The 25,296-nt window shown below is 43.7% G+C and overlaps 1 protein-coding gene across 6 annotated transcripts in view; it reads right to left on the bottom strand.

Annotated features, from left to right (window-relative positions):
* The window catches only part of ATE1 (arginyltransferase 1), a 412,370-nt gene that overhangs the window by 68,241 nt on the left and 318,833 nt on the right, over window positions 1–25,296 (bottom strand). For all 6 annotated transcript variants that reach the window (XM_069239196.1, XM_069239195.1, XM_069239197.1 and 3 more), the window contains one exon: window positions 6,764–6,863. In XM_069239196.1, coding sequence (XP_069095297.1) covers window positions 6,764–6,863 — 100 coding nt within the window. The remainder of the gene's footprint in view (window positions 1–6,763; window positions 6,864–25,296) is intronic.

The raw sequence follows: 25,296 nt of genomic DNA, 5'->3' as shown, positions 1-25,296 counted from the left end.
TTGGTGCAAATGGAATAACGTGGTCAGCTAGGAATGCTCTACCTACTCTGTCACTGGGGATCCAGGTCCCAGGACTGGTTTCTGAATGGCAGTTCCAATGACGGTTTAGTTTCTGGCATAAGAGCGAACTCTGGGTGCTTTTACAGTTTCTGAATTATAATCACTATGAAGGAAATGAATAAATGAAACTGACATATAAAAATAAGTTCTAAAAAACCTGCTGCTCTAATGCGAAATATTACTAAGCGGTGCGTAAGGAAGACGCCTATTACTGCCCATCTCACTGTAACCTTTACAAATGATAGTAAAGCTATCAAATACACTTTCTGCCAAGACAAAAAAGCATTTAGCAAAACTGCTTGCTCAAGTCCAACACTCCTATATGCCTAAGCCTAATTAAAGTGAGCAGCAGATTTCTAGTTCAGCAACTGGCCATATCATGTTCAGCACTTCTCCCTTGTCTCCCCACTCTCTCGAATAACTGTGCTCCCACAGATAAACAAGTTACAAACTGCATCAAAGGTTATGATCACACAATGAATGAATGAATGAGCGGGCGGAACATCTTTGGTTGCCGTCCAAAGATTGACAAAAAACAATAAGAAAACATAAAGCATTTGTTGCAGTTCAGACCTGGACCCAAATTATATAAGAACTGCAGCCTGAACTATGAAAAATAATGGAAATGAGAAATGAGAAGCTTTTCCAGGCCATTCATTTACAAACAGTAAACTAGATAGAAAAACACTGTCAAAAAGCGACACAGCCGTAGAATAAAGCTCTACATCACAGAAAAATATAAACATATGTACTAAGAATAAAATAAACATGAAGCTAAACTGAAGGGCACACAGAAAATGATGAGATGAACCACAGGTATACAAACACAAGAAGCCCGAAACTCAGAAGAGAAGAGTATCTGGGTCTACCGTTCTGACTGGAGTTTAAAACCACCAATGAGAGAATTCAGTTTCCCTGCAAACCACTGACAAAAGAGTAGAACATATTCCAACCCACACCTCTCAAAGAGAAGAATACTTCTGCCCACCACCTACCTCACAGTATACAGCAGGTCACCATTCACATCGGGGATTCACGAGCGAGCCACCACTCACCTCACCAGAGACTACCCCAGCCCACTAGTGATGTTATGCAGGCCCTTGCAGCATACGGAGACCCCAACTCCTCAGGGGCCCCACTTAGCCCAAGGCCAATGCATATCTGTGTGTCTGTGAGAAAAGGAACACACACTAGGGGGCGCCATCATATCGTATTACACAACCCAATGCTACCACACTCAAAGGGTATTGCAGCCCATGACCGTACCCTAGCGCAGCACCCAGCAATCCCAGTCCATATGGAAAGTATTAACGAAAGGATTCTAAATAACCTGGATACAGAGACAGGGGGAGACAAACTATCATTTCCTAGAAAGATGCAGCACGCGTTATATTAAATAGATGAAAACATAGGAGTTGAAAAGTTTCATAAGTAATATTCTTGATAAATCTGCTTGCAAGTGATCCCTAATTATGAGAATCTTTAACTGTTGAATTTCCAACAAAGATCAGCAAGACAAAATGTCAGGTTTGATGTGCTAACGCATGCAGCGTAAGCATTCTTAAACCAGACAGGGGCAAGTGGTTCTCTACTGACGTCTCCCTTACCTCTGATGCGATCCTGTTACCGTTTCTGTACGCCTCACAGGTTAGCTGTCTAGGGAGCTTTCATTATAATCTTTCCTCTTCTGTCATAGAAACTGAAGAAGTACTATAATGAAGGCTCCCTTGTCACCAGAGTTTCTTAACACAGAAACAAAGCGAACTTCAGTGACTGAAAATGTGGCTTCAATATAGACTCCGTTTCGTTTCTAAGGAATACAAATACCCAGTCCTGGAAGCACTGCTGAGAGGTCAGTAACAAGAAAGAGCGAGCAAGGAGTACACAGTGGGAGGGAGGGGTGACACAAGTGGGAGAAGTGAAAGACACACTAAAAGGAGCCAGTAGGATGCAACGCAATTCAAGCACTGCTTTGGAGGCAGAAAAAGAACCGAAAAACCAAAAGCATCAGGAAACAGAACTACTCCTCTGGGCTGAGCTAAGATGTGATTGACAAAGTCTCGAGGCAATGGCCAAGTGAAGGCTAGCCGAAAAAAGCCAGTGAGTTAAGGTGCAGAATCAAGGTTCACTCGAGGCATACAAGAAGGAAAACGTCTGTTCTACAGCTGTGAGGTCATGCTAGACCGAAAAAGGGAGGGAATGAAACACACTGACAAGTCTAATAGACAAGAAGAAGAGAATAAACTGTGGAACTGAACAATGTTTTACATTCAGAAAAGTTTTATTGATATTCCATCTAACTACGCATTCATCGCCACTGGAAAGAACCAGCAGAATTTTCAGTCTTCTAAGATGGACATCAAGTGGCAACTGAGTGTGACAGAAATAAAAGACCTCAGAGTTGTGATCTGTCTTCAAGCACCACATGCAGTGTTTATGGTGGTCAGACACCAGTATTGTGCATACTTGTTTAATGGGGATTAAACCTTGAATCAGGGGCAACAACGTACCAATAAAGTGGAAGAAAAGGAACATTGATAAAGTTGGGAAATGGTCAGCTCTGCATTGTCAGAACTTGGCGTGTGTGTAAAAATGTAGCTAAAACCATAGTCAAATTCCAGAGCGTTGATGAGAGCTATACATTACACCAGTGATGCCAGGCAACTTCACTTGTGCCCACCTGAGAATACTGAAAATGTTCCATATCTAGTCTGATGCCTGTGGATATTTGAAACGATTAGGACACTGCATATAGAATTATTTGTTACTATATGAATTACTACATTGTTTTTGAATATCCTTTAACAACTATGCAACACGTACAAACTTAACACAGGAATCCAAAATATGTTAAATACTTTTCTTTTCAAAGTGGTATGGAAGTCTCTCTAATCTCACTCATTGCATGACACAATGTCTGTTCCTATATTTTGGATTTTTATGCCAAATGAAACACACTGTTTTGCTTATATAGCATGTTTTGCAATTCTAAATAAAGACTTATTCTTCTATATAAATGGTTGAAATCTGTAGTTGCGTGATAGGACCTAGATTTACAGCACCCAGGAACCCGCTCACTCACACAAACCAAGCACCTGCTCACAAAATGAAACATTTGCATGCATCTCAACACTCGCTCGATCACCAAAAAAACAATGGAGATATGGCACCTACTGCACAACCATGTTTCCGACCTGCTGTTCATCACAGAAACATGGCTAAACCATCCTACCTCTGCACTGGACATCACCATAGCCATCCCCATCCCCGCCGGCTAGAAGATCACCAGGCAAGAACGTCAGTACAAGCCCAGAGGTGGAGTTGCCATCATATTATTCAAAGATCCCATCAGCTGCACCACCTACATGGACACCTACAACAGCTACTTGGAGACTGTTGCGTTCAAGGTACCCATCACAGACAACTTTTCCCTCTGTGGAACCATCATATACAGACCAACAGTACCCCGCACCAATTTCGCCATTAACATAATGACTTCGACGCACCCCCTTCATTATGAATGCCAGCATCGTCATCCTCTTCAGAGGTCCTAACTTTCACCTTGAAGACCACGAGCAGAAAACTTCACCTACCCAGGCCTCACCTAGCACGTTACCGAACCCACCCTATTCAAACCAATTTTTTCCTTAATCAGCAACATCACAGTCGATAAGACAGCAATTATGAAATGGACAGACTGTGCACTCAGTTTCAGCATACACAATCCACTGTACCACAGATCTACCACCAACAGAACCGCCTGCTGCAGCTGTAAAAGCATCACAGAAGAGGAAGGGCTTTTCGCCCTCTCCAAATACTGGCCAGAGCACACCAGCAACTTGCTGAAAGCCATCAAGAACCTCAACAGCTGGATCATTGCATGCATCAACACCCTGGCTCCCCTCAAGCGCAATCCACAGCACAAGCCCAACCACAGGCCAGCTGATACACAGAGAAACTCAGGCTGATGAAACATCACTACAAGCAACTGGAGTACAAACAGAGAACAAGCCAAGATACCATAGGCAAAGACATTTTCAAATCAGCCCTAAGTTGCAGATACAGAATATCAAGCACACAGCTCTTGCAGATCGCAACGACACTGGCACTAACAGCCGCAAGGAAATCTTTGCCATCATCAAAGCTTGTATTGTGGCTCCTGCTGTCTCCTGCACCTTTCCCCCTCACAAGACCTTTGCAAAAAGGTCTCAGAATTCTTCTGTAACAAAATCCCCACCATATATGGCAACATTGAGCCTCAACCAGACCCCATCACGGTCCCAACTCAACTTTCCAACACAGCCAAAGAACGAATCCTAACCTCGTAGTCTAACTGTCACCACCGTCAAAATCTCTGCAACCAATGAAGATCATCCACCTGGGAGGGGGAAGGGGGGTCCCATCTGACCCTTGCCGCCACCACGCCTTCAGCAAAGGTCTCCTACTAATCAGCAAAGCACTAACCCCCATCTTTAGCTCCTCTATTTACTGAGCCACATTTCCAGCGCCTGGAAACATGCATCTGCCATACCCCTGCTCAAGAAACATTCCACTGACCCATAAATGCTTTCCAACTACAGACCCATCTCTCCCCTAAAATACTAGCAAAGATCTAAGAAAAGCTAATCAACGGACGCCTCAGCGAGCTCCTCGACAACAACCAGCTCCTCAACACCATACAGTCTCGATTCAGGCCCGACCACAGTACAGAAACAGCCCTCATCATCGCCACAGATGACATCCACATGATCCTTGACAGAGGACATAAGGCAGCACACATTCTCATGGATACCTCTGGAACATGTGATAGGGTCTCATACCCTATCCTCTTCAGGCGACTTCAATAGACTGGCATCCAAGGACACACTCTCCACTGGATCTGCTCCTCAACAGATCGAAAACAAGCATTAAGCCTGGTATCTTACTCCTTGGAAGCCCACAAACTAATCTGCGGAGTGTCTCAAGGTTCATCACTCTGCCCTAGCAACTTCAAAGCATACATAATGTATCTGGCTAACCTCATCTGAGCACACAACATCAACATCCTCCCTGATCCTGACGACACCCAAACTCATACCCTCCATCTTGGACAAGCCCCCAACACAAGTAATAAATTCACCCCTCGATAACCGAAGTTGCTAACTGGATGATGGCCAACTGTCTCAAGCTCAACACTGACAAGACAATAGTAGTGATCTTTGGCAAGAACGCCTCATCATGGGACTCCACTTGGTGGCAGGATGGACTTGGACCCACACCCACGCCAAGAACCTTGGAATAATCATCAACAGCAAATTGGACATGACCGCACAAGTAAATGATGTTACCGCATCGTGTGTCCAGACTCTGATGTTGCTGAGTAAGATTTTCAAATGGCTCCCAAACAACACCAGAAAAACTGTCACTCTTGTCTTAATCACCAGCAAGATGGATTACCAAGCAACTCACAGTAGACTATAAACCAACCAGAACTCGGCAGCCAGACTCATATTTAACCTTCAATACAGACCTCACATCACACCTCATAGGAGCTCCACTGGCTCTCGATATGCAAACGTATTTCTAACCCCTCGCATACACATTTAAGAAGCTACAAAACTTAGGCCCCACCTACCTGAACAGCCACATCTCCTTCCACCAACCACCCAGATATCTCTGGTCTGCAGGACTCCTACTCTGACACATCCCATGCATAAATAGAACCAGATCAAGAGAACGGGCGTTCCCTTACATTGCTCTCTTACATTGGAATGGCCTCCCATGCCACATCAGAACCCCCTCCTTCTTACTGAATTCCACAAGAAGCTAGAGAACTTGGCTTTTCAATTAACAAACCCACTTTAGGCAGGGCTAGTCCCACACACTTGCACACTGCCAGGAAACACTCACAGGTGACAGTGCACTTTAAAAGTACATATAACATGTCATTATACTCACCTGTCTACAATCCTGCCTGCCCTTTCTTTCAAAGTCCTGCCAAGCAGCCCAAAGCAGATATCGGACAGCAGATCTGAAGGCAGGTGACAACCAGGGGATCCTATGGTCACACACAACAGCTCAGTAAAGCTTCTGCAAAGCAGCATCACTCTGCATCCTGTCTTAAAGAGATCTTCTGCGGTCTTTAGCTATAAAATTGCATACTTACTTGTGGGACTTCAGATAGCTTCTATTTTGTTTTATATTTTTTTCGTTAGTTTGACATTTGTGCTGTTTATGAAATGAATAGCGTTCATGCATGTTATGACTACGTTTATGAAGGTGTTTTTTCTTTCGAGTACAAGTGAATCCATAAGCCAACAATTGCAGGACATTCTCTGATCAGCCGCTACACACATCTCACATAACACTTACATCCAACATCAGCACCACATGGGGCAGCCACCAAATAATCACATTTTAGGCAGAGTGTGACGCTACACAGAAAGCCAACAATGGAGAGACATAACCTACAAGATATCACAAGGGGTCCAGAGACACACTTGGGTTGTGCAAAGGGTCTTAAAGGGTGCTCGCAGAGGCAGCCATCAAGTTTAGTTAATAACAGCCGATGGCATGCCTTTGCACTGTTGCTTGTGTCTATCCTATGCTTCAAATCCTTTCATTACATCAGTATTTGGGATAGATGAACCCTTTTCAGGCACAGTATGATAACTATGATTAATGTTGCTGACCACCACTAAGAAGAATTAAACAGAATCCTTACCTTATACCTCATCTTGGGGCAGGAATGGATGTAGAAGCCCATGTAGTAGTAGCGGAGTGCAGGGGCAGTCTCATGCAGCTTCTTGGTGAAAGCAATTTCACTGGAAACAGAAAAAGCAGAACATATTAGGAATTAAAAGGAATTCTGGTGGGAGCATTACCACAAAAATGGGCATGAGTGCAGGCTCTCAGAGTCTGGTGTGGAAGAATAGGAGCACAATATGACATATAAGAGAAGCACAGAGGAGACAGGCACCAGTAAACAAAAAACAGAGGGAGGATACGACGAATAGGCACAGGAAATCACAGAGGATAGGAGTTGGGTATAGAAGGGAGGTGAAAGCAGCAGGTAAGAGCCAGAGAAGCGAACAGAGGGGGGGTGGGCAAACCATTAGTTTCATAGGAGGAGTTTGTAGGTGTAATATCCTATTAAAGGATTGTAAGGAGTCACTGAGTGCTTGCTATGAGATCAGGAGAGGGTATTGTTGCTGGATGTGGACACTATGGGAGCAGTAGGAGAGGTGGTGCATGCTGATGGGGTCAGGATAGCATATTCTGTTTAGGAAAATGACAAAAGCAGCAAGTTGGTTTGTGGTGGGGGCTTTGGCTGAGGAGGGGTTAGATAAAGCATTAACAGAGACATCAATTCTTGATGTTGTATCATGCGTGGCTCTTGTGCTTAAGAAGTACCTCACTGCCATGTCCTGCACTGTGCATTGTGAGGGAGAATAGGAGTCTTGGGCTAAAGAACCTTGAGAACATTATTGAGTATGAGACCCAGAGAGGGCCTCGCCACCAACTGGGGTTTCACATAGAAAATGGAAGAGACCTAGAGCTCAAATTGCTATCTATGAGCCTTTATGTTAGAAGAGGTCTGGAAATAATCCCAACTTCTGTGAACTACATGCATAGCACTAGCCTCCCGATACTGAGACGCCTGGCTAGTAGACACTGACAGAGGTATACTCGTTTTAATGACTTTCTCAACATTCGACCAATTGCGTCCATTGACTTTTATAGCATTCGCACATACTTTGCCAACCAAAGTTGGCTCCCCAAGCTTCGCTTTCCTTAGGGCAAAAAGGCATTTTGGTATGGACAACATCTGCTACTGTATAAGAAGGCGTATGTACTTTTTTCTTGCATCGAAAGAAAATTTCTCTTTAGCTTGCACTTCAGTTGCATTCCTTCTGGCATGATTGTCAACGTCATTTTTCACACCCTCGTTCACCTACTTAGACATCCATTCTGGGAAAAGTTTTGAAGATGGTTGTCACCCTCTCAATAACTCAGAAGGAGATACTGTTGTAGTGGAATGTGGAACGTGTGGTAAAACAATAGCACGAAACCTACAGCATTTGGAACTACGCAATTGTTAGCCAAAGCCTACTAAACACACTCCATCAAAACACACTTCATATGTTCAACCAAATCATTGGCTAGAGGGTGATAAAGTGAACTTTTGGGATGCTTGACATCACCCTGTTTCAAAAAAAGTTTCACTTCCTCACTGACAAATTGCACTCCATTATCAGAAACCAGAAAAGCTGGAAATCTTTTCCTCAGGAAATGTCCTTTAAAAATCCTACCACATTTTTAGAATTATGTTCTCCCACAAAACTTCAAGCCACCTGAATATTAATAAATTAGGACAAAATAAAAAAAAGGGAATGTGTGGGTAAAGTGTTGAAAGGACCAACAAGATCAATTCCAATGTCTTTCCAAGTTTTGGATGGGAAATCTATGGGTTGTAGTGGAGGATTGTTAATGTTAAGTCCTTTCTCACAAGTGTCACATATTACAGTCACTTACATACAGATTTATACCAGGGTATTAGAACATCTCACATACCTTGCATTTAGTGAGAGTTCTTTTGTAGTGACTTTCATGAGCACCAATAATTGTTCTGGATTGTAAACTTTCCGACAAAACAAATCTTTCACCATGCACGAGAATGCCATCCTCAACTGAAAGCTCATTAGCAACTTTGACAAACAGTTGACAAATACAAGGAACATTTCTCTCATTCAGCCAAACTTTTTTTATTACACATTAAAAAATCTAGGATAACACCAAATCCTTTGATTACTCACCCCCCCCACTGTGCCCACAACATTAGATGGACACCTTGACAATCCACTCTGAAATTCTTTCAACCTTGAAAATAAGAAATGTAAAAAATGTACTGAAATAATTTAGTGGTACTATGTGCAAGGCAAGGTGTGTGGTCTTTAATTTTCTCTACCGACAAAATGGTAACTAAAGGATTATGATCAGTTCTTATGAATGAGCTTTGCCATACGTTCGGAAACAAAAGTCCTAATGGCCCTCGAGCATGCTAGCAGTTCTGTTTCAATGACAGAAAAATGAACCTTAGCATCTCTCAGAACTTGTGATTCAAACCTTATGGTGTTTTCTATTCCATTCTTGTTTTGAGACAAAATTGGACCTACACCAATAGTGCCGGCATCAACTGTGATTATGCATTGTAAATCTGGATCATAAGGTTTCAGAATGCTTGACCTTGCTGAGACTTCCAACCAGATGCTTCCTGAAAGGTTTCAGTCTAATCAAAAGCTATTTTCCTCTTCAGAAAAAATGTCAAAGGTTCAGTATAAAAAAAGCATAATCAGGTATAACCCTTGAATAATACTCAAAGAGACCAATGAACGACTTGAGTCCTGCTTCATCAGTGGGTAGAGCAGCATTGATGCTAGTGCTGACTAAACCAGGTCTTAGTTCAATACTGTTCTCAGAAACTACATGCCCTAAATATTCCACCTTGTCTTTTAGAAACGCACACTTTTCTGCCTTAAGAGCAACTTCATGTTCTTGCATAATACCTAAATCCTTACCCTGAAAATAATCATGTTCTTCTCTACTGGTAGTATATACACCAAGGTATATCCTGGGAAACTGCCACCCCATCTACACCTTTAAACATCTGGAACATGATTCTCTAGAAAACTGCACTCGCTAAAGCTAATCCAAAGGGCATTCTGCAGTGCTGGAATGTGACAATATAACAGACAAAACAGTAAGATTTTAGAGGTGGAATCAAATACTACCTGGTGGTAAGGAGGCACTAAATCAAGTTTGGAAAACAATTTTGAGTTCCACAACATGGTCAACAGCTCATAAATTTTTAGGAGAGAATGTAAATAAAACCAAATGTGTTATTTAAACTCCGGATGTCGACACACTCCCTCAAGTTCATATGTTTTCTTGCATGCAACCACCAAAGGTGACAAACACAAGGAAGATTCTATGGGTTCCATAATACCTTTCTCACAAATACTATTTCATTTTCTAAATCATTTCAGACACAAAGATGCACACACCTCATAATGTGCTTGACATGTATTGTTCCCTCCTTAACTTTAATCCTTTGTGTAAACCACTTGATGATACCCGGTTGTTTGGAAAACATAGATAGATATTGATTTACTAGCACCTCAGAAGTATTACTGATGCTCACAACTGAAACTTGATCCTTAGCTCCAGGCTTCAATATGATTTGGAACAAACCTTGATGAAACTAACCAAGAATACATAGCCCCTTAATAGTCACATACATTTTCACAAACTTTTCCTTCCTCTGAATTATATTATATCTTCAAAATATCAGACTAATTCAATTGTTCGTTCGTCATAAGAAACAGGTGATCTATCCGGATGTTTCAGATGTCTGTCATTCCATGTGTCTTAAAAAAGTTCCTAGGTGACCATCATAATACTGGCCCCAGAATGAACACGTAGCCTAACTATTTTTATCACCTACCAAATGTCAACATAAAGGTCAATGTACTTCGATGGATGACCATGTACACAGAGGCAACCATCACCATTCCTTTAAGATCATCTTGAACCTTGCTAAGATCACTCTCATTTTGATCAACATCAGAAACATTTGCAACACCATATTTGTCACTATGGCATGCCTTTACAAAATGACCAATTTTGTTGCAAGCCCTACACGTAATATTCTAGCAGGACATATTTTATTGCCCTTCCTGTATAAACTATTGCCATGCCTGAAACAAATACTTGCCTGTTTAAAAAAAAAAGAAATTCCACATATTGTTTTTGAAATCGTGACATCTTTTGATTTCACTACACAAACAGAATCAGTCTTATCTTCAAGTTATTTTCTAGGTACTTTAGGAGTTGCAATGCTCTTTACTGTTCTGAATGTTTGTTCAAGAGATGGGTAATCCATCGAAAGGAGTTTCTATTCAATTGTCTTATCCGTACATTTAGAGATAGGCTGATCTCTAACCAACTGATCTGTAATTGTTTCAAAGTGGCAATCAGCGACCAACCTTCACAGAGCAGAAATAAATGTGTTAACAACTTTACCACTCTTCTGATCTCTTTAGAAAAAGGTCTGCCTCAATATCACTCGGCTCAGCTGAACATCAAACCTGGGCTCCAGTTTTTATATGGCTTCATCAAACTCATTAACTTCTTCCCCTCATTCAAAATGAGTGGTGGTCAATATTTCAATACAGCTCTTCCTTCAAAGCCTGAAGAGTGAAACAGAAATCTTTTCCTCTCAGGACGAAAACGAGAAGCACCAATGCCCCCAAAATATATTTGGAATGCGTCCAACCAGTTCCTCCATTGGATAAGGGGGAAAAACCTGGGGTTTCAAAAAAAGATGGAGGGTTCAAAGGCAGCATGGCTCAATAGAAACACAATCTATACAAAACAGTGCAAAAAGACTACTTCTACAGTAGTGCTCAGCAACATATTCAGTGTATAAACAGGTGTGTGTGTTTCACCACTGACAGATGGACACAAAAAGAATGTGTTCAGTTTATATTTTCTACTGGTATATTTTTTTTAAACACAGTAATTAAAGTGGTGCAGCCATCACCATGGGCAGAGTGACATGCAGATAGCCACATGTACAGCGTAGATGTTAATGCAACAAGGTGAGTATATCACCGTGACATGCTGATGCACCACAACGTCCCTCATTAACTGTGACAGATCTTTGTTTCCACTGAGCAGTTCTTACCATTACAAAGTGGTGGCAAGCATGTCTGTGAATAAAGGACATCTGAAAGCATTTGACTTTTGAGTGGCCCTGTGGGACAGTTCCGTCACAGTGGCCACAAGAACTCTTCCTCTCTCAGTAAAGCGAAAGTGTTTGCATTCCACCACATTTTTGACTGTCACCATTCAAACACCCAACATTCACATTCTAGTTACCAGTAGCAATACAAGAAATACATGAAAGAATACATGAAAACCTAACATAAATCTAGCAGAATATTAAGACAGAGTGTAAAATACTACATTACTTTTCTCCTTATAAACCCTGAATAACATATGCAGAGTAAATTACTAAACACTGTCTGGCAATTAAAGGTATAACTTAGCTAATATGTGTGGTTAGATAGCCTCATACTGACCAACAGTCGTCTGTTCCCCCTAGTTTTGTGTAAACAGTTAAACCTAGCTTTGCATCCTGTCAGGCAGAGAGACATGTTAATTCTTGTTCTACACAATATCTCTTTTCAGGACAGCCTGTTGAACTTGACCGATAGATCATGCCATTTCTTCTTGTCGTTATCTTTCTCTCGATCTGCGGGACCAGTGGTTCAGCATCCATCCTTCAGGCCCATCAAAAGGCACACCAGACCAAAAAATATACTTACTGTCAGTAACTCAGTTTCTTTTGGATTCTTTATCTAACTACAGAGTTGTCACCTTCTGAATTATTGTAGAGCCATAATGGATCCAGAAACTCATACAATAGCTTCTGTGTGCCAACAGTGGTGCCACTGACTTCCATTGCTATGCCAATCAGTCTCCGGACATGATGAGGCAGAGCCACAAAAAGGCACTATACCAGCGTGCAGACTTTAGTTTAAAGCCTTAGTTCTTTAGGACCCAAAGATGCAAAGCATAGCAAACAGATTTCACTGAAGCTGCTAGTGTCCTAAATCTAGCACGGGACCTTATTAAATACCATTAATCAATTCCAAAGACAAGAGATAAGCAGGCACTGAGGAATTTGCAGTCAGATACATTATCCACCAGGAAGAGCATTACTGAAGTCAAGTAATTTATTCTTCAGATGGGAAAATCTAACCACAAATTTCTCGCCTTCTGAATCACTACCAGATCGTCTGAGGTGAGGTCACTACAGTGAGTCTTAGGAGTGGACTTTACACCAAGAAGCCCTGGAGAATCAAGGGGCAAAATGACCCTCCCTGAAGACTTGGTAGTGCCTGCTGAATGTATGGAAGGCTGTCCAGGTGGCTGACCGCAACCAGAGGGCCCAAGCAAAAGTGAAAGTCGCAACCTTTGCTCATGTAGAATGAACTCGGAGATGAAAAAGATGATCCTTTTTGGCCAAGGCGTAGCCCAACTTGATGTAGAGGACAACTCATTGGCTTAAGATCTTTTTTGAATCACCTAAGCTTGATTTACACCAGTGACCTGGACCAACAGCTCCCTAGTTCTATCAACAAGGTGCTCCCTGGTTCTATCAATATAGATGCAAAGTACATAGTTTGTATCCAGCCAGTACAGTCTCTCATCCTCTTTGGATGAATGTGGTAGTGAAAAGAATACTGGGAGAATGATGGACTGCCCAATATCGAAAGGGAACACTACATTCAGGAGAAAGGACACAAGGCATAAGTATCAGGGGAGTAGGAAGTATGCAGGTGCTAAACTGAAAAAGCCTGCAATGTGAACACAGACAAAACTGCAATAGGAAATACAGTCGTCAAGGCCAAGAGCCTTTTATACAACAATGGAAGAGGCCAGAGAGAGGTGCACATAAAAAATGCTAGAACCAATCTGAGGTCTTGGTATAGTGACAGAAGCAAATGGAAACATATATAAAAGCCCTTTTAAGAACTGCATCACAACACAGATTGAAATAATGATGGCTGATCAGTCTAACAAAGAAAGCCGGAAAGGGCCATAAGTAACACTTAACAGTGATAAAAGGAAAGCCTTACAGGGCCACAGACAGTATGAATAGAACATCAGATAATCAAGCCTGTAGAGGGTCAACCTGTTTTTCCTCACAAGAGGTGACAAACGTGGGACTCCAACCGGTAAATTAGGTGGAAGGGCAGCGAGCAGCCAAAATGGCAACCACCAGCTCCATCCGTAAATCAAAACCTCTCAGTTGGTATTGCTCAATTGCCACGGATGAAGATTTAGATTGGAGAGGTTAGGATGTAGCACCCACTCTTGTTGCTTGCTGCGTCACCGGATTCAAGCTAGCCTGGCTGATAAAGGATGATATCCTGAAACCGGTTCCAGGATGTTTGAATCCTGTCCAGGGAGGACCTGACTTGACGATTCGGGCTGGACTGTTCCCATTGGGAGTAGGGTAAAGAATGATTTGCATATAGCTGGGTCTTAACTGGGGTGACGTGGCAAGCAGAAGAACAATGGATAAACCCAGATCTGTGAGTGGTTGAAAAGTTTCAACACTCCGTCCATCATTTTATTTTGTGATATTGCCTTGTGCGCCCTAAGTGGCTAGGATATGCCCAGACGTGGTTCCTTTGCTTGCTGTGCCACCGGATTCAAGCTAGCCTGGCTGATGAAGGATGATATCCTGAAACCGGTCCCAGGATGCTTGAATCCTGTCCAGGGAGGCCCTAGCTTGGCAGCTTGGGCTGGACTGCTCCTTTTGGGAGCAGGGGCAAATCTGATTTGCATATAGCTGGGTCCAAACTGGGGTGACATGGCAAGCAGAAGTACGATGGATTAAACCCGGATCTGTGACTGGAGGTGAGTGGTTGAAAAGTTTCAACACTCATTGCCTTGGTGTTGGGACATTGTCTATTGTGACTAAGTCAAAATTATGTTCCCATTTGATAATCTGCAATTTAATTAAAATATACTTTGTGTCCTGAATATAGGAGGGGAGAGTTTACATATTTTTTTTGTAAATTATTGTATATGAATTCCCCCATCCAGACCAAGCATCATGGCATAAGACCCCAATTTAGCCTGATCGTTTAACCGAACAGAGACTTATGCCCTTATTGGACCGCAAGAGGTATTCACACTTCTTCTGGGTCTGTTTAGTCTTTAGCATGCTTGATTTGCTACTAACTTCCATGTGGCATACTCTTTTTGTTCTATAGACATTTTAGATTGCTATTCTAATGCCTGATACGGCGACAGATTAACATGGTCTTTCTGTGGTACGATGAACCTTACGTTCCTGGGATTGCTAGAGGCTGTGGGTTTTGCTGCCTTGTGCCCGATACGGCCCTGTGGACGGCATTCCCTTTTGATTTTGAATTGTGGGAATGTAGCGTCCTTTCCCAGACCTCACAACGAACGATTTATTAATTCTTTTCACTTCTATTTTCCACTTTAATTACCTTTTTTCTTGTTTTTTTTCTTATTGTATCTACCCCCTCACATTGATGTCTCATCGCCATCTTTGATTTATGGCGGGTGTTGGGTTTCCTGTACCCCTGTCAATGTGCGACCTATTTATGGTTGCCACAAATGGTTCTAAATTGATGCTTTTGTATGATGTATTACCAGTCTTGAAGAAGCCTCAGGCATGCTAGCTATTAGGGGGCAAAACACGTGTTGGCTGCTTAGTTTTAAAACATAGAAGCACATCTTGGGAATATTTGAGTTATTCACAATCATGCATTGAAAATAAATAATGGAATTTTTGCACTTATCTCTCCTGGAGTCTAGATTAAATATTACATTAACTAAAGTCAATTTTTTTCTGACCTTTCTCCTGTAATACTGGAACTACGGTTACTTGTATGAGTTAAAGGGCATCCCATCATTTAGGACAACTGATCACCAGAATTACCTATTCAACTAGGGTGGGCATTGCCAATGACTTTCACTCCTATGTTCTAGAGAGTGCACCACAAGGCTCTCTAGAGTTGGATGCTGTGCCAAGACCGTAGGACCACTTGGTACTGGTCTGTATGTCTTGTGATGGGGCAACTCACTGCTAGAGTCGAGGTTTCGACCAAGCTACTAGAACCGGGTCAGTCAGCTTCACTGAAAGTCACCACGGGCTCAGAGTAGCTGGCCCAAGGTGCTTTGTAAGAAACTTTGCTCTGATTTCCTTAGTTGGAAGTGGTAATTCCAGGAACTTTTCAGTCCTGCAAATTAGTATTGCAAACGAGGCCATTTCCTCTATAGGAGACATCAAGTGCAAATCCATGGTGGACTCCAGAGAGGTACCCAAGACATTGGTGATTTGCAAGTCAAGATAAGGACCAACAGCCGTATGGCAAGGAGGGAGTACATTAACTACTTCCTAAATCACCCCCTTTGTGTGAGTCATGTAGGAGGACTTGTACAATGTTCAAAGCATTAACTTTCATCTCAAGCCCTTGACAAGGATTGTTCCCATATTTGAGTCAACAACAAATATGGAATTGACGCAATTGGAGGTGTAGGCAGGGCTGAGGGAGGATCAAGTGACAAATCCTAAAATACAAGTGTTGAGGCCCTATCTGGCGTGGGAATGGGCTGACTTTGTCTGGGGTCAGTCAGCGCTGTGTAAGGGCCCGCCAGTGGATGCTTGACTGGAGCCTCTGATGGCCCCATAGGGCCAGAAGGTACCCCAAAGGGACTATAAATATTTGCAGCATGGCTCCGTTGAAGGTCTCAATTTGTTGTGGAGTCAATGTTGGCCTGGGGAACTCGGGCCTTGAGGTACATTAAGAAAAATTTATCAGGACTTTTGAGTTGTTTGGTTCCAAGGAATCATAAGCAGACGTCATCTCTCTCTGGAACTGCCAACTATTGCCACCATGTACAGCTTGAGTTCCATCATCTTCAGAGGTGCAGGGGAGATCCTTTGGATCCCTTCATATGCCCAAAATACAATTTGAACAGTTTAACTGAAGAAATATAAAAACGAGTAGGAGTGGAGCTCTGGATCTGTGTCTTCGGGATGGAAAATGAAGAGTTGCCATCAGTGTACAGGGATTACAACTTTATGTGGCTCTGTGTAGCTATAATCAGAGGCAGGTTTGAGTCACGACTAAACCCAATGGTGACACCAGTTGAAATGCAGGAGTTCTTAGAAGAGTTTGTTGCTCAACTCTGGTGTATGGGGATATTTGTAAGATGAGGAATTAATCAGAAATGACAAAGCATTGCACCCCTTGTGTTGAACAGGGAACTGATCAAAGGGAACCCAAGGGTTTACTACAAAACAAAGGTGGTGATGGTTGCAGTAAGCACCAAAATCTGCATGCAATTCCCTAAAACTCGTATTTATCTTCTGATATTTATCACACAAGATAAATTCAGACTCAGTGGAGTTGGATTTTATCATGTGCAAATAATATCACATCAGTTAACGGGGCACTCACAATAAGGGTGTATTCCATAGGGATTCTCCCATTCATAAACGTGACTGGGACAGAAACAGCTTCTATGGCTTTTTGATACATCTTAACCTGGTATTATGCACATAGGTGCATGTCAAGCCCCTACTCACATGCAGGTCTGAATTCTTGATGCTCTTTGGGACTAAGAGTAACTCAAGTTTCCTGAACATATCATCCTGAATAAATCCATTTGTTTTATAGTAACACAAACAACAAGTGTTGCAAACAATATTTTATTGCATGATATATTTGATTTGATGAATAACAGTGAAATGCAAGCAACAGGTTGGTTCCGCATCTTATTACTGGTTACTCCTTTTGGCTTTCATCCGATGGAGAAATTGCTTCTCTATCCTATGGGGTTGAGTAAAAAATAGAAGGCAAAGCTCCTAGCACACGGTAACAGCAGCTTAATAGTAGAACACCTTTACTACAGCCCTGTGTCTGCAGGACATCGTGAAAATAGAGAGATGAGAGATAGGAAAATAGAACAATTCTATGAAGACCACTCAACAGCTGGAGAATCTGCGTACTCATTCTTTTCATTTTACTACTGAAGTGGATGTGGGATAACTTCATAGACAAGTTACTCACCTTCGGTAACGCCTTGTCTGGTAAAGACAATATCTAGAAGCAGATTCCATATCTCTGAATTGAGCGGTACCACTGCACGATAGTAGGTGGCATCGATCAGCTCCGCACAGCATCGTCAGGCCAGAATTGACGTCCATGTTACCTTAACATGCACCAGTTCAGTTACTTTTCACGACTTTCCAAGCCAGGAGCACGGAGACATGAAGTATACTGACACTGGTGTGTTACATCTAGGGTCCTGAAAGGGATCATCCCTAACCCTGGAAATCTGTCTGTCAGAGCGGAAACGATGGGTGGGTCGGGAAGACCTGCTAGATATTATCTCTACCAGATAAGGCTTTACTGAAGGTAAGAAACTTGTCCATCTGATAGAGACTTCTAGACGCATATTCCTTACCTTTGATTAGATACCCAAGCAATACCAACCCCAATGGTGGGACTACGGACAAATTTAAACTGAAAAGTCCTGCAGGACTGAACGTGAGTAATGTCCACCCCTGCAGACCTAACTGTCCAGGCGGTAACGTTTGGTAAACATGTTACAGCCTGGTAGATGTCCAGGACTGAGACTCCACATTCTAATGCAGTGGTTGCAGCTTTGGCTCCGACAGAATGAGCCCGCAAGCTCTCAGGGGTCTGCTTCTTGGTGAATGTGTAGCAGATTTTGATGTAATGAATGAGCCATTGGGAGATGTTCCGTTTCTGCTACATCTGGCCCACAAAGAGTTGGTTGTCCACCCTGAACTCTTTTGTGCGATCATGTTAGAACGGGAACGATCTTTCTGGGTCCAGAAGTGGAGCTGATGCTCTTCTTAGAGGGATGTGAAGGTACATAAAAAAGTGGGCAAGGTGACAAATTGGCCCACATGAAATGGTGTTACTTCTTTCAGGAGGAAACGGGTCCTAGTGCGAAGCACCAGTTTGTCTGGAAAAACAGACAAGTATCGAGGCTTGGATGATAAAGCCTGCAGCTCTCTCACCCTCCGGGCAGATGTTATTACCACAAGAAATGCTGTTTTAATTGTGAGCAGCTGGAGGAGACAATTGTGTATCGGCTTGAAAGGAGCACACATTAAAAATTCAAGAACCAAATTAAGGTCCCACTGAGGAATAATAAAAGGAGAAAGGGAGGGTGTATGTACAAGACCTTTGAGGAACCTGTTTACAATAGAGGACTTAAATAAAGAGGGTTAGTCATGCAGCCACAAGCAGACAAGGCAGAAAGATAACCCTTCAGAGTACCCTGAGCAGAGACCCACTGGTCAAAGGTAAGAAAAACAAGAAGGACATCAGAGAGAGAGAGAGGCAGAAAGCGAGTCGACCGATTTCTCTGTACAATATAATCCTATTTTTCTTTCCATCTGCAGGGATGGCTGCCAGAATAACATTGCAGACTTCGGCAGGAAGGTCAAAAGCTGTCAACTGTCGCCACTCAATCTCCACACAGGAAGGCGGAGAGTTGACAGGTTCAGGTGGAGGACCCTCCCCTGCTGCTGTGACATAAGATCCTTCCGAAGGGCCAGCCTGATCAGAGGATCAATGCTTATGTTCAGAAGCTCGGAATACCAGACTCCCCATGCCCTGTCTGGAGCCACAAGGATGACTTGGGCCTGGTCTTTCCTGTTTTTGAGAACTCTGGGTATGAGTGGTATGGGCAGAAAGGCATTCAGCAGGCCTGAGCTCCACTCAAGAAGAAAAGCGTCTCCTTGGAAACTCCAATGAGCAAAACTGCTGATAATGCAAGTTCTCTGGGGAGGCGAACAGATCTAACCAAGGTTCTACTCACTGCTGAAAGAGACCTTGCACCACCTCCAGATGGAGACGCTACTCGTGATCCACTAGGCATCGACAGCTGAGTTAATCTGCTCTGGCATTCAGAGAACCTGGTAGATGCTGAACCACCAGGGATATGCTCTGCTGTTCCAGCCATGTCCAGAAACACAGGGCTTCTTGACGAAGAGCCTACTACCCTGTTTGTTGCAGTACCAGATTGAGGTGGTGTTGCCCATGAACAACTGCACCAGTATTCCCTTGATGGAGGGTAAAAAAAGCTTTCCAATGCCAGTCAGATTGCTCGGGCTCCAGCAAGTTGACATGGAGTCCGGATTCCGCTGGAGACCAGAGTCCTCTGATCTCCATCCCTCCCAGGTGGGCGCCCTGTCGCATAGGTTCTCATTATTCTAACAAGACTACTGGATTTGAGCGGCAGAATCGCCTGCGGTGTGGGATACTGTGTCTAACCCAATACAGGTGTCACCTGTCGCCCTAATCCGGGTTTTTCTCCGGCTAACTAGCAGTGCCTAATCTCTACCCAAGAGCAGGGATGATTGGGCAGCTGAGTGCATGACACAATTGACTTCAAGGAAATCGTGGTGACTAGGGTCTCATCCATTTTCTCTCCCTTACATTAGTTTCGCATACACAATGACAGAGGCAGTATATGTTTCAATAAGGTTTTAATGAAGCGACTGCATCTTAGGTAACAAAGCATGTACTGCAATAACCAGGACAATACAGCATGACAAAATTAGAACTGTGACAAGGAGACTGAAGAATAGAAATAACGCTACCATATTGTCACTAGACTAATTCCTACCTAGGCTATAATAGAGCACAGCATGTTAAGCTCTAAATCTACCCTTTAGGTTCCCCTGGTAAGACATCATCCCCCATACCTGAGCAAAGGCCTGAAGTCTGCATAAGCAGCTGTAGCGAAGCGTTCAGCAATCAGCATACAGTTGTGGTCCTCTGGCTGGAATCTCCCTCTAACGTTTAAGGGTTCATATATTAAACAGCTGATGTTCTGAGAAAAATGTCCCTACGTAAGGATGTGTGTTTTTCTACGAATACCAGAGAAAAAACTTTTACCAGCGGCAACCTATCTTACTGCAGCCTTGAAAGAAGCACAGAGTGAACAAGAATGTCCTGTTTGAGAATGTAGTGCTGGCCTAAGCAAGAAATAGAGAGAAATAAAACAAGACAGCAGAAGTGGCTATTGTTAAAATAATAAAAAAAGCTGAATAAAATATGTCTAGGTTAAAGTGCACAGTGGCAAGCCTAGTATGCTAAAATAACGTGCATGTAGCTATAACTAAAATGGCTACAAAACAGCCCCACCCCAGAAGTGAGGCATCTGTCACTACTGTTAGATCTGGTTAGGGAAGGAATAGCGGTCTGCCTCGAACCCAATTGCAGTTTGTTAATCACCAAAGCAGGTCATGTGCAGTTCTCTCTGAGATCTGGACCAAGTCGGAAAGATTCAACTGATGCTGTCGGCACTGGAACTTCAGGTCCCACTGCTGAGCTTGCATACTTCATCTGCATGTGTCACTAATAGGAAGCTGGAGGCCATGAGGCTCAGCAGCCTCAGAGTCATTCTCATCGAAATCCAGGATTGAGGCTGAAACATTGATATCATAGTCTGACTATCCTGTAATCGCTGCTCGGGAGGATAAGCATGAAACTGTGTTGTGTCCAGAACAGATCCGATGAAAGGGAGCCTCTGAGAGGGAGTCAGGTGTGACCGGCACATTTATGATGAATCTCAGCAAGTGCAGGAGGTTCACCATAGTCTGGAGGTGGGAGATGACAGCCTGGGGTGAGCCCGCCTTCCACAGCCAGCCATCGAGATAGGTGAAGACTGGCACCCCTTATCTCTGCAGATAAGTTGCAACCATCACCTTCACCTTGGTAAAAACCTGAGGGGAGCTGGTAAGGCCAAAGGGTAGCGTTGTGAGCTGAAAGTGCTTGTGGCATACCATAAACCACAGGTAATCTCTGTAGGCAGGCAGGGCTGACGTGAAAATAAGCATCCAGCAAGTTCAACACTATCAAACAGTCTTCTGAGCCCACGGCAGACAAGACCTGAACCAATGTGAGCATCTAGAACTTCTCCTTTTTGAGAAAGAGTTTGAGGGTTCGCACATCTAAGATAGGGTGAAGACCTTTGTTCTTTTTTTGGGAATCAGAAAGTAATGGGAATTGCAACCACTGCCTACTTCTGACACCCGACCCCTCTTGTTGGCTACCTTGGCCAAACGAGCCGTGACTCCTTCACGGAGCAAAGACAAATGATCCTCCATCAGCCAGTCTTGAGATGGAAGTATAGGGGGAGGGGAGGATTCAAAGGCGAAGGAGTTCTGTAAGACCCACCCGTCCCATGTTACGGACTGGCAGTGGTGGAGATGATGGAGGATTCTGCTACCAACTGGACGCCCATGATCTTGTAAGGCAAAAATAGGAGGGCTTAGGTGCAGCAGTAGCCGGAGGGTGGTGGTTGTAGCAGACCTCTGACTACCTGACTCACGGGGTCAGTATGAACCACACCCTTGCCCATGCATAGGCTGGGAAGTTTGCACAGGACGGTGGCTGGAATAGGGTTGGGCCAGTTGAATGCCCCTTCCATATCCACAAAAGGTAGACTTGGGATGACGCGGGGCAGCTGAGAGTCCCAAGGATTTGGTTGCAGCCCACAAGTCCTTAGTGCACTCCAGCTCCAAGTCTTCCTTGTCTCCAAAGAGACGGTTGTCATCAAAGGGTAGGTCTATGAGGGAAGCGTGGACATTCTCTGAAAAGCCAGCTGTTCTCATTCAGGAGTAGTGGCTGAACTCCACCATCGTGGAAACTGCTCTGCCCAGAGAGAGTTGGTTGTGTCTTAACCACAACGAATCATTAACTCTGCTTCTTCTCTCCCGTTCTTGACCGCTAGGGAGAGAATGGTCCTGGCCTCCTCCCGAACCTATGGCAGCACCTGCGCAACTGCATCACACAAAGCATGGCAATTGCAGCCCAAAAAGCATGCAGAGTTTATTGGCTGCAATGCAAGGCTGGTGGAAGAAAACATCTTTATTCTGCAGCTATCCAGCCTCTTGGATTTCCTGTCCGGGGGTGCAGCAGTGACAGTGCCATGGGAGGTAGAGGCTTGGACCACCGAGCTCTCAGGGGTTAGGTGAGGAAGTCTGGGACCCAGGTGCGGAGTGGGGGTGGTGGGCAATTGCTATAATCACAGGAGGCCCTGTGCTGGGTATGGACCAGATTCCCAGTAGGACATCTGTTAGTGCATTACTGAAAGTGAGCAAGACTTCAGAAGAGTGTTTTGACAGTCAGTGAGGACAACTCGAGGTCCAGGACCTCAGCCGACCTCTTCATCAAAATAGCATATGTTCCCCCCTCCTATGTAGTCATGGTAGGGGGAGAAAGCATGCCAACATCTGGAGACTTATCCAGTCTGCTAACATCACCCAGTTCCTCACACCAGTCCATGCTTTCCTGGCTTTCTTACTGGCATTCTAAATGATTCAGTGACCCCTCCCAGTCTTCCCTGAGGCCTAGCCCTTCAGAATAAGGTTTAGGTGCCGACCTAGGACACACCTGTCAACTCTGTTCCCGCCCCGGGTCGGATATGATGATCCAAATGGAGCTGGAAGCACCGGGTGCATCGCGTCAGGGTCGGTGTTGTTGGGAAGGTCACAGTGGCACGACCAGCACCGGTCTGGATCCATGAGGACCCATCGGAGCTGGGGGTCAGAGCCGCCAGCATGGAACTTGATGGGAGCACCTCTGACCCCATGGGGCCTGAAGGTGCTACAGACGGGTTGGCCTGCTTAAAAACGCAGGGTAGGGCCTCATATAACTATTTTATTAGAGCAGGGGTCACTCCGGTTCCCGGAAATGCAGGGAGGTGAGGAGTCGACCCGGGCAACGAAGAACCTGGGCTCCGAAGAACCGCGCCTTAAATGCTAATGTTACGTTATCTGAGGGATGAGGAGAAATCAAAGCGAGCTTTGACTTCTTGTGCTTCTTATGACTCTTTCCCGAGTGTCCCGATGACTGAGTGGGCGAAGAGGAATTGGGGCTCTTGGAGATCTCAGAGGAGTTGTGCGACACGGTGTCGCCTGTTAGACTGCTCCCTCAAAGGCTTTGGCCATGGTCCAGCAGTCTGAGCGTAACTTGGAATAGTGGTTGCACTCAAGACACAACAGACACGAGGTGTTGTTCTGTAACCAATATGGAGCAGTGACAGGCACCACACAGTTGAAAACCGTTCTTCCCCGAAGACATCCTCAACACACCAGGAGAAAAATTCCTCAAAAAAGAAGAAGGTGACAAAACTTTGAAAAAAGCCTGTCAAAAAACGACAGTGGGGTAGCTCTTCCTCAGATCAACGCTAATTGGCGCAGAAAGGAAAAAACTGACACCAGTGTGCCGAGGTGGTACTTATATAGGTGATGCGGTCATCACTTCCGGCATGGACGCTGTAGACACCACAGCGTGGAGCAGATCAACACATCCTACCGGTGGGCAGGGTTACTGCTCACGAAAATTCTTTTGGATCCTTCTTGAGGAAATTCAAGGCCAAGGAATCTGCAGCAAGAAGTCTATCAGATACGTCATGACAAGGTAGGTGATCAAGCACAGCAGCTATTCAAAGGAACACTGGATTAAATCCTTTTAAGAGAAAAACTAACAGATTTCCATGGCTCTACACAAGAGCAAAACATATTGCCAGTCTCCCAGCTCAATTCAACTGGTGAAGAACATGTCCCCTGCCATTTCCTCAGACATTACTAAATATTTAATTGTCCTTCACCTCTAACTATCATCATTTGTAAACTGCTGTATAGGAATTCTCAAGGTACAGCTCTATCTGAAAAGCTGGTAAGGATGCAAATTTAGAGGGGCACTATAAATATCACTGGATTTTACATCATTCACAGTTCCCTAAGGACAGTATCATACAGAGGAGTTTAACAGCCTGGTAATGAGTTTGGCCTAAAAGTAGGGTAGATCCCGTGGTGAATTAGATTGCGTGACCCTCAGCTGCAATGATGCTTGAGTTTGTACACTGTCTGAATGAAAGGTCTTGCCCTAAAAGTGTTGTCCCTATTAGTCTATTGGGCACTTCTTTATTGAGGCTTTGTCTTTGGTCATGTTTTCTTGCTCTAATTGCCTAAGCTTCCTATGTACCGGATAGTTCATTTATAGCTATGGGTTAACATGATCCAACTCTCCACAGAGACATGGGGGAAGGTGGGATTATCTCTATACACTGCTGTGGTAGTAACTCTTGGTTGCAGAGAAGAGCCACATCCTAGCTAAACTTGGAAGGGAAAAGTTTTACATTTTTGTCGGCATGCAAGTGATTTCCAGAGTTTGGGCTCTAGAATAGAAACAGACTAAAGTGTAAATTATGACAGTTTCATCACTGAATTTAAGAGGAGGTGGTGAAGGTAAGAGGAAATCCTAAAATCCAAACACACTGAAGCCAACAATACAATTTAACATGGTTAATCAGATCTCTAGTTCAAAAACTGGGCACCGTCTGAACAGCAAGCTTCATAGATATCGAGATACAAAGGTAATTTTTAAAGGGCACTGAATTACATGAGCAAGGAGTTAGGGGATGTTGAGATCACTAATGTTTTTTCCACACTGGGAAAAAAGATCTTGGATAGGGCTTTGCCATTGGAACCAATAGCTAAAGTTGTTTTCCCAAATAATTGATTTTTTACATAAATTCTAATTACGAATTTGTCAAAAAACGAAGAGCCTGATGTAGATTTCGGTGGAA

This window comes from Pleurodeles waltl, chromosome 6 (assembly GCF_031143425.1).
Source record: "Pleurodeles waltl isolate 20211129_DDA chromosome 6, aPleWal1.hap1.20221129, whole genome shotgun sequence".
NCBI classification, from domain to species: domain Eukaryota; kingdom Metazoa; phylum Chordata; class Amphibia; order Caudata; family Salamandridae; genus Pleurodeles; species Pleurodeles waltl.
The sequence above is the reverse complement of the archived record's forward strand: the minus strand, read 5'-3'. Positions and strand labels throughout refer to the sequence as shown.